This window comes from Mytilus trossulus, chromosome 3, assembly GCF_036588685.1.
Source record: "Mytilus trossulus isolate FHL-02 chromosome 3, PNRI_Mtr1.1.1.hap1, whole genome shotgun sequence".
Taxonomy (NCBI): Eukaryota; Metazoa; Mollusca; class Bivalvia; order Mytilida; family Mytilidae; genus Mytilus; species Mytilus trossulus.
In genome coordinates, this window is record NC_086375.1 from 77,017,873 (window position 1) to 77,031,516 (window position 13,644).

At 30.2% G+C, this 13,644-nt stretch overlaps 1 protein-coding gene across 1 annotated transcript; it reads left to right on the forward strand.

Annotated features, from left to right (window-relative positions):
* Positions 1 to 662: 662 nt before the first annotated feature.
* Positions 663 to 12,932, forward strand: LOC134711044 (high mobility group nucleosome-binding domain-containing protein 5-like). Its single transcript, XM_063571473.1, has 13 exons — positions 663 to 690; positions 2,013 to 2,057; positions 3,239 to 3,313; positions 4,585 to 4,644; positions 5,026 to 5,100; positions 5,870 to 5,929; positions 6,604 to 6,672; positions 7,103 to 7,147; positions 7,876 to 7,938; positions 9,451 to 9,495; positions 11,352 to 11,420; positions 11,940 to 12,019; positions 12,810 to 12,932. The coding sequence occupies exons 1-12, from the start codon at positions 663 to 665 to the stop codon at positions 12,005 to 12,007; spliced, it is 702 nt and encodes a 233-aa protein (XP_063427543.1). The 3' UTR covers positions 12,008 to 12,019; positions 12,810 to 12,932.
* Positions 12,933 to 13,644: the final 712 nt, after the last annotated feature.

Consider the following 13,644-nt stretch of genomic DNA (forward strand, 5'->3'; position numbering starts at 1 on the left):
TACAAAGGGCCAACTTTATAATTGTCTCTTAACATTTAAAAATAAAAGAACAACACGAAATAATCTAAATGAATTCGTGCACCAGTGGCACGATCTTGCTAACTTGTCGTCATAACTCACACATATAAAAGGGCACCTTTCCCTCCAATCTTCACAGAAAGCAAGATGGATCTGAAGCTAGTTACTGTTTTATTTGGTCTCCTGTGTTTTGCACAATCGCTACCGTTCCAGGTAAGTCTTTAAAACATTGATGAGTTCAATGCATTTGTTTTAATCTTGAATGTGCACCGGTGTGTATATTTCCGAATAGCATTTTGATGATGATAAATGACTGCTTTATATGTAGCGGCGAATAGGTATACATATTCAAGACGAGAACATGTTTATTTTATTGAAGATTGGAAGAACAAATATCCCTTTTAGTTTTATTTATATTAAGTAGCTACAGCCCCAACAATTTCAAAGAAGTATACAAAAAGTATGAGATTGTGCAATTCCCAATGAGATAAGATTCAATCAATAACCGAAGGTCGAGGAGAATAGCAACTGTAGAGCACTATAAGGCATTCAACAATAAGCACAACCCCATACATTATTGTAATAAAATAAACGGTTCCAATTTTGTCCGCACCAGATGTGCATTTTGACATTCAATGTAGGTTATGGCGAAAAGGCAGAGAGAGCATTACAGTAATTCCGTAGAATTTTATTCTGAAGTCCATTTTAATAATACCTTAGCCGTATTTGGCACAACTTTTTGGAATTTTGGGTTCCAATGCTCTTCAACTTCTGTAATTGTTTGGCTTTAACTGTTGTGATCTGAGCGTCGCTGATGAGTCTATGAAGACGAAACGCGCGTCCGGCGTATTAAATTATAATCCTGGTACCGTTGATAACTATTCAAAGAGAAAATCATGAAAGAAACATGTTTTAACGTCACGGTAGCATGACAATACTTTGTCTATGAGATGATAGATAAATTTAAAAAAAACCGTGTTATATCCAATATTAAATGATATTTACACTAGTTAAAAAAAAAAAAAATCATTTCTTAGTTTCTTGTTTCTTAGACATTTACTTTATACGTATACAAGGACAGGTGTCAATTATTTTTTAACAATAATGTTTGAAGTAATTGAGAATCAAAAGTACCAAACTGTATTAAGGTTATTTTAATCCAAGTATTGTATCGTATATTTCTTAATGAAAAGTTTTATAAGAAAAAAAATCTTTTTTATATTAGTGATGGAATGAGGTAAAATTTAATCTTTTCTATTTTAATTAAAGGAACGTGGGGATATAGATGAAAGAGAGTTAGAAGAAATCTTTTAAGAGCTTGAATATCTAAGAGGTAGCGTAAAATATTCTTTAATCATATGCTTAATTCTGCAAGTACATTTGTTTAAAATGAAATTTAAAATGCAATTAAGGTTATATAAAACTTTCTTTTCCTCTAAAATTGTACCAAATTTTCAACGCAGTTTCATGGACATATCATAACTTGGAATGAATAAAATTAAGAATATAAATGGGGAATGTGTTCAAGAGACAACATTCCGATCAAAGATCAGTAAACAGATGTAGGCCATCTAGGGCTCTCAATGCAGCGAACAAATACCCGCACCCAGAGGTATCTTTCGACTGCCCACTAAACACAAATTTGTACTAATTCAGTGATAATGGAAGTCATACTAAACTTTGAAATGAATAAGAGAAACTAAAATAAAAAATCATACAAAACTAACAAAGGCCAGAGGCTCGTTTTTTGGAACAGGCGCAAACAGACGACGGAGTTAAACATGTTTCTTGAGATTTCAATCATCCCCATATCTCTAGCCAATGTAGAAAAACAAACACACGACCATTAAGACTTGTTTTTTATTTTAAACTGACAATTTTAGAAAGCTTGCTATAGATCATGCATAAATGATAACTTAGATGATGTGTACTCGGGGACTGATTTACAAATTTATTGATAAACTAAAAAAAATAATTAAATGTGATTTTTAAAGGAAAACCGAGACCAACTGGATTGCCCAAAGATGACGAAAGTAAAGGTACATATTAATAATATAGAAATTAGGAGACGCGGTGTGATTGCCAATGAGACAACTATCCATCCAAGTTTAAATGAAATGGATGACCTCAATTATAATATATATTAATAAACTTGTTGAAGATACCAGGATTGCTATTTGTACCTCAGACGCGAGTTTGGTTTACAAAAAGTACGAAGTTGACGACACAAATTTAAAACATACATAATCTGCTATCATATTTACTTCATGGACCTTCCAAATGAGGACTTTAAATTCTGTTCTTTTAATGTTCTAATGTGAAATTTCTAAACTTGATATTTGATCGTAAGACACTACTCAATTCGTTGTTTAAAAAGATGTGAATTGTGGTTTTTTTTTTCTATTGACACAATATCAATAATGGCATTATTCAAAGAACATAAAGGATTTTTTAAACAAGTATGATACAATATTGACCATTCATTTGGTTACTATGTTTTAACAGGAAAACAAAAACCAACTGGCTTGCCAAAAGGCGAAGACAAAAGTGACTGTACATAGTAAATCAATCAAATGTGTTTGTACTTAAAAATGGGCGCCAAAATAGTTACATCCTAAGTGTGTCTATTCAAAGTATTGATCGGGATCAATGGCTGCTAACATTTGTATGGGGTATTAATGTTCCGTTGGATCTCTTTTAAAAACAAATTTTTAATTGTTGCATTCATGTGATATATAGCTTTGTATATATTTACAGCTAAGGTATTGGTCAGATAAAGGAGTTATATTGGTGACACTATTTTCACACTTACAAGTGTGTTTAATGTCAAATGAGATTTCTGGTTTCTGAAACATCTTGAAACACACAAAAAATAACACAACAATCGAACAATTATGGGCCGACTATTTCGACACTAAATTATCTTTATCTACAGATGTAACAATCTGGAATGAATTTAAAACCTCAGACCAAGGGAAGACGACATAACAACTATTTAGTTTCTACTTTTCAATTTTCTTTCAATATTTATGGTTTTTTTTGTGTTACAAATTGTTTGTGCATAACCTTTTTTACTTTACAAATGTAGCTATTTTAAATTTTGAAAATGTAAACAGTAAAAAAAAATTGTTGTTGAATCATAGTATAGATTCTGTTTATATTTCATTCTAACGAAAAATGTTCCTTAGGTGTAATTTTCAGTTCCTCTGTTTTTGTACAGCAAAGGAAAGACCACCACTAAAAGAGAGAAAACTTGGAAAAGGCGGAAAAGATGATGTAGATGATTATGATAAATGTAAGGTCAAATATCATTAATAAATTTTCGAAAATATTTGATTCGAAAACGTTAATAGAGATGGCACACAAGATAGTTTTTCTTTTAAATTCACAATTTTTATCTTTTAAATTTTCTTATCTATAGAACGTTTTACAGAATTTGCAAAATCATTTCTCTTTCATTAAGTTTTTTACATTGATGCAGATGATTTTTTTGTTTTAATTGCAATTTTTACTTGTCAAATATATTAGGTCATTGCTCTTTTGGCCATCCTTGAGTAGTCTTTTTTAGTTGTTGAATATCGATGCAGTCTTTTCATGACATTGAATTAGTGCCATATCTGCTAACTATATGTATTACAATAGACAACATTATGTTAGCTACACATTTTATTCCGTATTCTATTCTAGTTCCCACTGTGCTTATTTAATAATAAAAGGCACTGTTTTATGATTTTCAATTGAGCTAGAATATTTTGATGCAATAGATTAATAATATTCCTAAATAGATATAAGACGATGTGGAATGAGTACCAATGAGACAACTCTCCATCCAAGTCACAATTTATAAAAGTAAACCATTATAGGTCTTCAACACGGAGCCTTGGCTCACATGAAACAGCAAGCTATAAAGAGCCCAAACATAACTAGTGTAAAACCATTCAAACGGAAAAACCAACGGTCTAATCTTTATAAAAACTAGAAACGAGAACCACATCAACAAACGACAACTACTGAACCTCAGGGGTCGGTTTTACAAAAAAAAACTTACGACTAAGATTGGTGTTAAGTCATGAACAAATCAGTATACTTACGATTAATCTTAGTCGTGATTTATTTTGGTGAAATTTACTTCTGATTCGTGACTTAGGACCTGTAAAATTGCCACGGGTTTAAATGTCTGAATGGAAACAAACCCTCACACGTATGTAGAAAATAGTGTAACATCACATAATAGAAAGACACATTATCAAAGATCAATTGAAATTGCTTGCTGAACTCAATCAAAAGACATATTAACACAAGTGGACAACACTGAAAGAATGAATTTGTTTGAAAACATATTGGATTTTTAAATTCAGTTCGACATTTTAATTAAATGAGTTAGTTTTTCCTGCGTTATTGAAAAAAACAAATTATGTTGCGTTGCGGGGAGTTGCCAAACATTGATCATTCCATATACTGGCACTGGTAAAGAATTTTGAGTGAAACAAAGAATTCAAAATACCTAAAAGAAGTAAAGCCTAAAAAAATACATTGGTATCTAAATAAAAATAAAATCTGTTTTAGCTGGGAAACCAAAACCGACTGGATTGCCAAAAAGAGAAGGCAAAAAAGACGAAAGCGAAGGTAAATATTTGAACAAACTTATATATCTGCAGGTGAAATTGACCGTTAACACTTTGTGTGTCTGTCCAAACTTTTTTAACGTGGTTAGTGGTCTTGGACACTTGTGTTTGATAATAATTTGATTTTGATTTTCTTAGAAAAATGGATTTTTACAGTTATTATTGTTATGACCAGTTATAAAACCTCTGAAACCATTTAGAGCTCATACATAGTATTATGCTGGTTAACATATATTTACTTCTAGAAATGTTTTTAATAGAAATCAATTGATATAAATGGCGTTTTTTTCTATAATTAGTTCCTTGTTTAATAAACGACCACCTGACATTATAAAGGAACACGTTTCTCAGATGTAATTTACCATTTTTTGTTTATGTACAGAAAAGAAAAGACCCCCACCAAAGGAGAGACGATTCGGAGGAGGTGGAAAAGATAGTGCTGATACTGATGACAAAAGTAAGATTTTGAAGTACTGATATATGATTGCTATTTTTTTTCTATAACGTATGGAAATAGAAAAAATACAAAAAAGAATACATTATATCATTGTTTCGTTTTCTTCCTATTAGCAATGTTGATCATTTGAATTTTATTGACGTTGTGGTGAGTTTTTTCATCAACACGATATACATACAGTATATCGGTTTCACTAAGAAATTAAAGTTTCATAGGCAAATAATTCCGATTGAAGTGCAATGTGTATTGGTGTAAAATATCAATGTCAGAAATTGATTTCGGTTCATTATTGTTTTTGTTAAATAATAATTCAGATTATTGAAGCCGTATTCTCATGACTGTGAACTAGTCTTTCGTCGATATGTTTGTCACAATAGACAATATAACATTTGCTACATTTTTTTATGGTATGATTCCTAGTGTCTCAAGGTTCTCAAACTAAACCTTTTATTTAACGGATCATGATTGCTAATTGAGCAAAAAATTTAAGCCGAACGTTTGGAAAAATATCACAACATAACTACAAAGGGGATAAAAATAATTAAAAAAATAATTTTATAACGAAAATCATTTGCTTATTCGTTTTTCATTTGGTGTAGTTCTTTTTCTAAACACCACATCTATTATTTATAATGATAATATAAGTTCATATTGTATGATGAAGATATGCATATGCATTATATTGCTTACCTACTTGCTTTTCCTATAATTTAATGATACAACCTATCCAGAAATATTTATAGCAGGATAAAAATGTAATCTGTTTTAGCTGGAAAACCGAAACCAACTGGATTGCCAAAAGAAGAGGGCGAAAAAGACGAAAGTGAAGGTACTAATTAAAACAAACATATCTGTAGTTAAAATTAACATTTGGAAGTAAGTTACGTCCATATGTGTCTATTTAAAGAATTAAATTTAGAAATTTTTGTTTTTTATAGTTGTAATTTATAATAATTCCATGCCAGGATCTTAAAAAAACATAATTTGAAGAGTCATTGTTATCTTGCCTTTTGACCTAAAGCAAATATTGTGAATCATGAATCATGAATGATCATTTGTGTATCTCTATTAGAAGAAAAAAATGCACATGAACTAAATATCATTTGCGTATTTTTATCATTATTTTTTCAAACTTGAAACAGCAAAAAAGAATAACAAAAAAATGAATGCCAATAATTTTGACCTTAATATCTTTGTCCATAGTTGATCACAGAAAGAACTTAAATCGTCCAAACTAGATGAAGATAGAATAGTAACTAGCTAATTTTCACCGTTCATTGTTCTTTATATTTGTATATTTTAAGTTACACCTAGGTTGAGTTTTAATCTTTTTAACTTGGGAGCTTTCACTAAGTTTGACTGCTACATTATTTAAAACTTATGTCTGGTCACGTAAAATAGTAAATAATATTTGCTTTTAAATCAGTATAGTCTGCATTATAATTTATTATAAAAGAATACTTTTATTTATATTTATTTTTCATTCTGTATGTTTATCTACAGTAAAGAAAAGACCTCCACCAAAGGACAGACGAGGAGGCGAAAACGATAATGATGGGGATGATGAAAAAAGTAATAGTTTAAAGCATTATAGTTGGATTGCTGTTCTTTTCTCTACCTTTTGTAAATGAAACATTTAAATATAGACTGCATAATTGCACAAGAGAATGTTTCTTTAACGAATAATTTTATAAGCAGATACTTTAAATATGTTTTCTTGTCGAATATTGATGTCGTGACCATTTTTAGCCATTCATTTTAGTCTCTTTTTTAACCTTAAGTGTAGATTACGACTACGTCAAAAGTCGTAATGATTGATGTTATAGGGGATCCACTTGGGGTACAAAAATCTTCATATATATATACATGTATATGCCGCATATTCTGGCATCTTAAATTGTGTATTTATCAAATCAAGAAGCCTGACACATTTGTAATCCATATTGTAATGATATAAACTATGGAAATATATATATTTATAAATGCAAATTGTATTTTAAAGAAAAACCGAGACCAACTGGGCTGCCGAAAGAAGACAAAAGCGAAGGTACACACTAAACAATACAAATTTACAAATATATGTTGCAAGTTTAGTTAATCCGTTGTATATTCATTTGAACACTTTTGATAACTATTGATGATTTGTCTGTTCTTTTAATGTGATAATTTGTTGAGTGCTTGCATGCTATATTACTGGTTTAGAATTAAACACACATTGATTTTGGGTATGATAACCATTAACTTAAGTAAAAAAAGAAATTAAAAGAGAGTGTGATACGCTGTTCAACATTCTAACAATCAATGTGAGCGAAATATTCTCTTCTAAATCGGTAATATGTTTCACATCATAATTTCCATTAAACTAAATAAGTATGATGTATATCAGCAGGTTTGGTACTTTGTTAGCGTTCAGAAATGGTAAAAATTCTTTCTTTCATCTTGTTAACTTTACATCAGTGTTATTTTTTCAATAAACCGACAGTGTAGAGGTAAAATAATAACCTATAATATCACTAGCTTGCGTATATCATATGTTTTGGAAATATTCACAGCCTGGTCATCACCGTTAGAATATTAAGTTCAGACAGCTACAAATATCAAACAATGAAATTACTTTAAAAAAACTCGGAACCTAAAATAACTCGCATAAAGTTTAATAGTAAATACCTATTTTGTTTGATCATATGATAGATCCTATTTTCTTGTATTCTTTACCATAACATACATGTTATACGTTTATTGGATGCTATTTTCTTCTGTTTTTTCTATGCAAAGGAAAAGAAAGACCCCCACCAAAAGAGAGACAACTCGGAAAAGGCGGAAAAGAAAGTGACAAAAGTAAGATTTAATACCATTGATATTGACAAGTTGAACTAAGTGAGATAGAAATTTTAATAATAATTCTATATTCACAGAAGGGTTTTATTCTTTTCGAAGTACAATTTTGTTTATTTGAATTTTCTTTTCCTGAAGTGCGTTTTGCAGGATTCGTCTATCAAATCTACATAAAACATTATTTCTCTTTTATTAAGTTTGCTCCATCGATACATAGTGCTGATTGTAGTGAAACAAAAAATGTCCTTTCGTGTTAAATACTAATGTTATACATTGTTTGGTCGTGCTTCATAAGTCTTAATGTATATATTTATAGGACTCAAATATATGGTGGGTTCCAAATCGATGGCAGATTCCTAATATATGGCAAATGTGACGTCATGCCATCGCAAATCTATGGCGGATTTTCAACAATCCTAATCCATGGCAATTTTTGAATTTCCTAATCTATGGCGGATTTTTGTCGTTTCCAAATCTATGGCAATTGTTATGCAAATGGAAAACAATGCAGTACATATACGACAAATGACTTGTCTTAAACAAGTTGACTTCTCTTGTCTCGTCGTTATATAGCTTATACCGTTGGTTTTCCAGTTTGAATGGTTTGCCGTGCCTTGACATATAATGGTTTACTTTTATAAATGTGACTTGGATGGAGAGTTGCCTCATTGGCACTTATACCACATCTTCCTATATATATGTACGACAACGGGATCATGTCTATAAACATTTATGAAATAAACATACAATAATGGTCAATCAAAACATGTTTAAAATGATGAGTTCATAGAACTTAATACAGACTTTAAGATTGAAAGGATGCACCCGGTAAAAACATGTTTGAATTTGTGAAACGTACCTGTTTGTCCAATTCATTAAACCATCTAGTAAATCCCTTAACAAATAAGGCAGGATTTTATATTAAAAAAAAAACAAATAAAAATGAACAGTTTGAATTTTCACATAATATCATTTCATCGTTAATACTTTTTTTTTTATTTGATGATAATTTAAATCAAATTAGTATCTGGTAATTTTACCTTTCACTTTATATACTGTGCCAGCCGTAAAAAAGTTATTATAGATACTTTTCTAGAATATCTGGTACTGAAAACAGCGGTGTGCTTATTCAGCACATTTTTTTCCTCTTTCGGATAAAACGTCACATTTTCCTTTAAACCATCCGCAAATTGTTGTCTAGAGAAAAACCTTCATCTGGAACAAATCTATCGGTTCCGCCATCGTAATTGGCGGCGACGATGTTATATGGCGTTATTCAATTGTGACGTTATGAAAAAGATTTGCCATAGATTTGTTTTGGTGGACGTTTGTAACGTCACATTTGCCATATATTAGGAATCTGCCATAGATTTAGAACCCGCCATAGATTTAAGTTCTACATATATAAATATGTATTGCATTGTCTGATGATTTTTCTTTCTTGCAACATAATGAAATATCGTATACACGTATATCAATAACTGAATAAAATTGTTATATTTTTTTCTTTTAAAGAAAAACCAAAACCAACTGGTTTGCCTAAAGAAGACAAAAGAGAAGGTAAATATGAAATAATACAAACATGTCAATTTTGAATATTCTGTTTTGATAGGAATTCCATGAAACTTCCAAATGGGGATATGTCTTTTCAGTTAAAACGATAATTTTCTAAATGATATCTGACCAGTACACAATGTTTGAAGACTTTAGAACTGTGAAAATTTTAAAACAAAACTAACTTGGGATAAGCTCTCATGAAAAAAATCAAATAATCTTGGCAAAAAAGGAAATAAAACAAAGGATATGATACGGGATTTTAAATTTTAATGAATACTGTCAAAAAAAAGCTAGTTTCAACCCATACTGCTCGGAGGTTTTCCATCATAATCAAAATTAAAAATATATATATATAACGTATGTCAGCAGTTTATGAGTTTTTATTTGCTTGAAGAAATTATAAGCATTCCCTGGGACATTTCATTGTACCTGTTTAAATGTATTTGCTTCATAATATACTCATTGTATATATAATTATATATATATGTGTACAATGGTTTTTTATCATACCGATATTTTACAGTATCCTACGTTTCCATTATCGTGCGTTACATATATGCTTTAGGAATTATAAATAACTTCAGCAGTTACAGTTAATGCCAAATACTAAAATAAAGCTATAAATATAAAGCGTTGGGAGAATATGTAAATACAGAGAACACCGAAACAGCAAACCATCTTAGTGAACTGATATAATTTCAATTGTATTCTATGAAGTGGAGTTTTTGTTATTCAGCTGATTGGATGCAAAACTATATTTAGCTCTGAACACTAGATTTATTCAAAGTGTGATCATTGAAATTCGTTAACGTAATAATTGTTATCTGCAGCTGTATATATTACTTCGTTCCTTATAAAAATGTTTATAGGTAAATGACAAGAGTTTAGTTAGATCATGAGATATAAAGCCTTTGTGCAATTTTGTTTAAAGATTTGAGTATTGCTTAAATTGATTTATTGTTGGTTGTTTAACGTCCAGTGGTGTTTTACTTAGACATTGTATATTATTGGTGACCATATTTCCAACTCTACATATCATTCTGTGTAAAGCAGTTGATTTGTGATTGTCGTATTTTGAAAATTATTTGTTTTAAGAGTTACTACCTGATATTACACGACAAACAACAGTAAACTTAATGGCATCCCTTTGTACGTTCGTTTTAGTAAATTAAAGATAAACACGAATATAATTCAACTGACGGAGTCCTTATTCCGTCTCATTTTTGTGAAATCCCAAAATGAGATGTATTTCAACTGAGAATGTTTTTTTGTCGATTCCTCTTCTTTGTCATGGTATTGTCTGTTTTAGTTCAACCCACAATTTTGGCCTTAAAATGTTCTGTACCAAATCAGGAAAATGGCAGTTGTTATCTTGTCGTTCGTTTCTGTGCATGTTGCCTTGTTTTTGGTTTTTGCTGCACTTTAATTTTTCTTTGTTTCATTGTTTTACTCTTATAGTTGATGTGATTCCATCAGTTTTTGATTGTAACCCGAATTTTTTTTTTTATCTCAATTGATTTATGACTTTCGAGCAGCGATATACTACTATTGCCTTTATTTTGCCGCTCTACTCGGTACATATTACCTACTCCTATATATCAACATCTGCAAGATATGATAGAATCCGTTATGTTGCTCTTTACATTATATTTTAACTATTGAATTCGTCTATTGGTTATGTATATTCAATATACCTGCTTTTTTCTTTTATTTACAATTAAACTAGAAAATTAAATTATGGCAGTTTGATGTTTACTTTAATTTAAACAGATCAGTTTCCTGTAACGTCTTAAATAAATAATATGTTTAAAGATATTGATAAACTGAATTAAATAAATGAGAATTGTTTTTGCATTAAGGTAAACCAAGACCCACTGGATTGCCAAAAGAAAAAGACGGTAAAAACAAGCTAGAAAAAGATGGAGAAGGTATATAACAAAACTTATTCGTATTAATGATTTTCTTATCCCTAAACGAATTTTAATTGAGAGCAAAACATGAATTTTCAATTGTAAAAGAGGGTGAAGATTCCAAAGAGGTATTCGAAACCACAATCAATAACAAACTGACAATTCATGAACCAAAACCAACAAACATCCGGAAAACAAAAAACAGTCCACAAACAATATGATGGATCACCACGAACCCTGCCTGAAATACGAGGGTGTACCCATATGATTCTTTGTTATAAGACGTAAAGTTATATTTTTATTCTGAGTTGATTTGAAATAATTAAATATTCTAAGGGTCTTTTTATCATTGTCAATTCAATAACATGAGGGAATGAAATAAACACTATTGTATTGTATGAACGATCTTGATTGTAAATGAATACAATAAAGTAATAAAGAAAATGTTAACTTATAAGTAAATATAACTCAATAACAAACTCTTTAACTATGGGAGTTTTGAAACTTTTAATGAACATTATTATTGTATGATTGCAGATGGCGATAAAGGGATATATGTCAGAACAATAGATGACTTGGTTGCTATAATTGACAAAAATCTATGAATAAATAAACAGGTACGTATACCTTTGAATAGTAAAATGAAAGAATATTCCAGATGGTTATAAAAAGATACAATTCGTAGAGGGGCCAACACCAATATGATCAAAATAAAAAAAGTGAAAAGACAATTAAGGATGTACACCTCTAGATTTCATAAAGTCATGTGAAACGAGTGACCGGAGAGAAATAATGTTAATCCAATTCTTGAACCGATGCATCAATATAAGTCTTCTGTGCACAATTTTATCATTTGTTTCGCATAAATTTCGTATAATCGTCAAAAAATAATCCAATCGGTAAGTGTTGTTGTGAAAATATGACAGTTTATTAATGGTCGTGTTTTGAAGCCAAAGTTTAACGATTGTCGCCCGTTTGTAAAATATTGACAAAGTAACATCGATATTCAGGTAAGCAAGTGTATAACAGGTAAAATAAGATGAGTTTATCTTGATGACGGAGCGACGTTTACGTTTGGTTTTCACTCGCACTTGCGTATTGCGATACCGGACTTTTACGAGAAAGTATACTTTTTTTCTTTTAATTTGAAGTCTCATATGACTATAAAGTGAAATTTACCTATGAATAGTATAGCATTGAAATTAAAATACAGTGTCATGTCAAAAATTAGATAAGTGAATTACTCCTTTCAGTTGACAATACATGTTAAATTAAAATGTTTTATATGCCGAGGCTTTACGAAGTTGATTAACTAACAACTCTACCAATAAAAAAATATGTAAAAATACAAATAAAACAAAAAACATAAATGAAAGGTTATGGTAATAATTTTCGTTTCTTTTACAGATTTGTATCTTCACCAAATGAATAACCGGCATGATTATGGACATTGAAAACAATACATTTATTAGTGAACATTAGTTTAACTTTTGTTATGTATTTCTTACACTTTTGTACAGAATAAAGATATTATGCATTTATTGTTCTGGTTTCTTACAGATAAAAGCATGCATGGTTAAAATCAAATTATCAAACAAATCAACGTTGAGATACTACGTTTGACAGACAAGAACCACTAAACATGAGGTTCCTGAAGTGGGACAGAAACAACAGTTGCCGCGGGATAGGTACCCACATCCACCCATATCTGAAATAATAGGGTAACAGCACAACATAGAAATATACGCTATAAAATATCAATTGAAATGGCTTAAATCAATCAAAACATGTATCAACACAAGTTAACATACACTGAAGAAATACATTTGATGTATGACACAATGTAAATACAACATCATTAAAAAAGGGATGAAATATTAAACAATAACCGAAAGACAATCATAACCTTGTACAAACTGCCTGCAAATATATCCATTTACACAGGTAAATGAAAATAATTTTGTAGTGAGGCACACAGGAATGATAAACGGAATTATTTATATAGAATAACTAATTTTGTTGTTCAAAGAACGAGAACAGTGGAATCTATAGTCAATGTAATTGAATTGTATGCAACTGTCATACAAGTGAAAAGTTTAACTAGCTATTAAACCAAGTTAAATACATCATTTTCTACAAAAGAAAATTCGGTACAAAGTAAGGGGTATGACAGGTTTTATTCATTAGTTTGATGTGTTTGAGCTTTCGATTTTGTAATTTGACAACGTACTTTCCGTTTTGA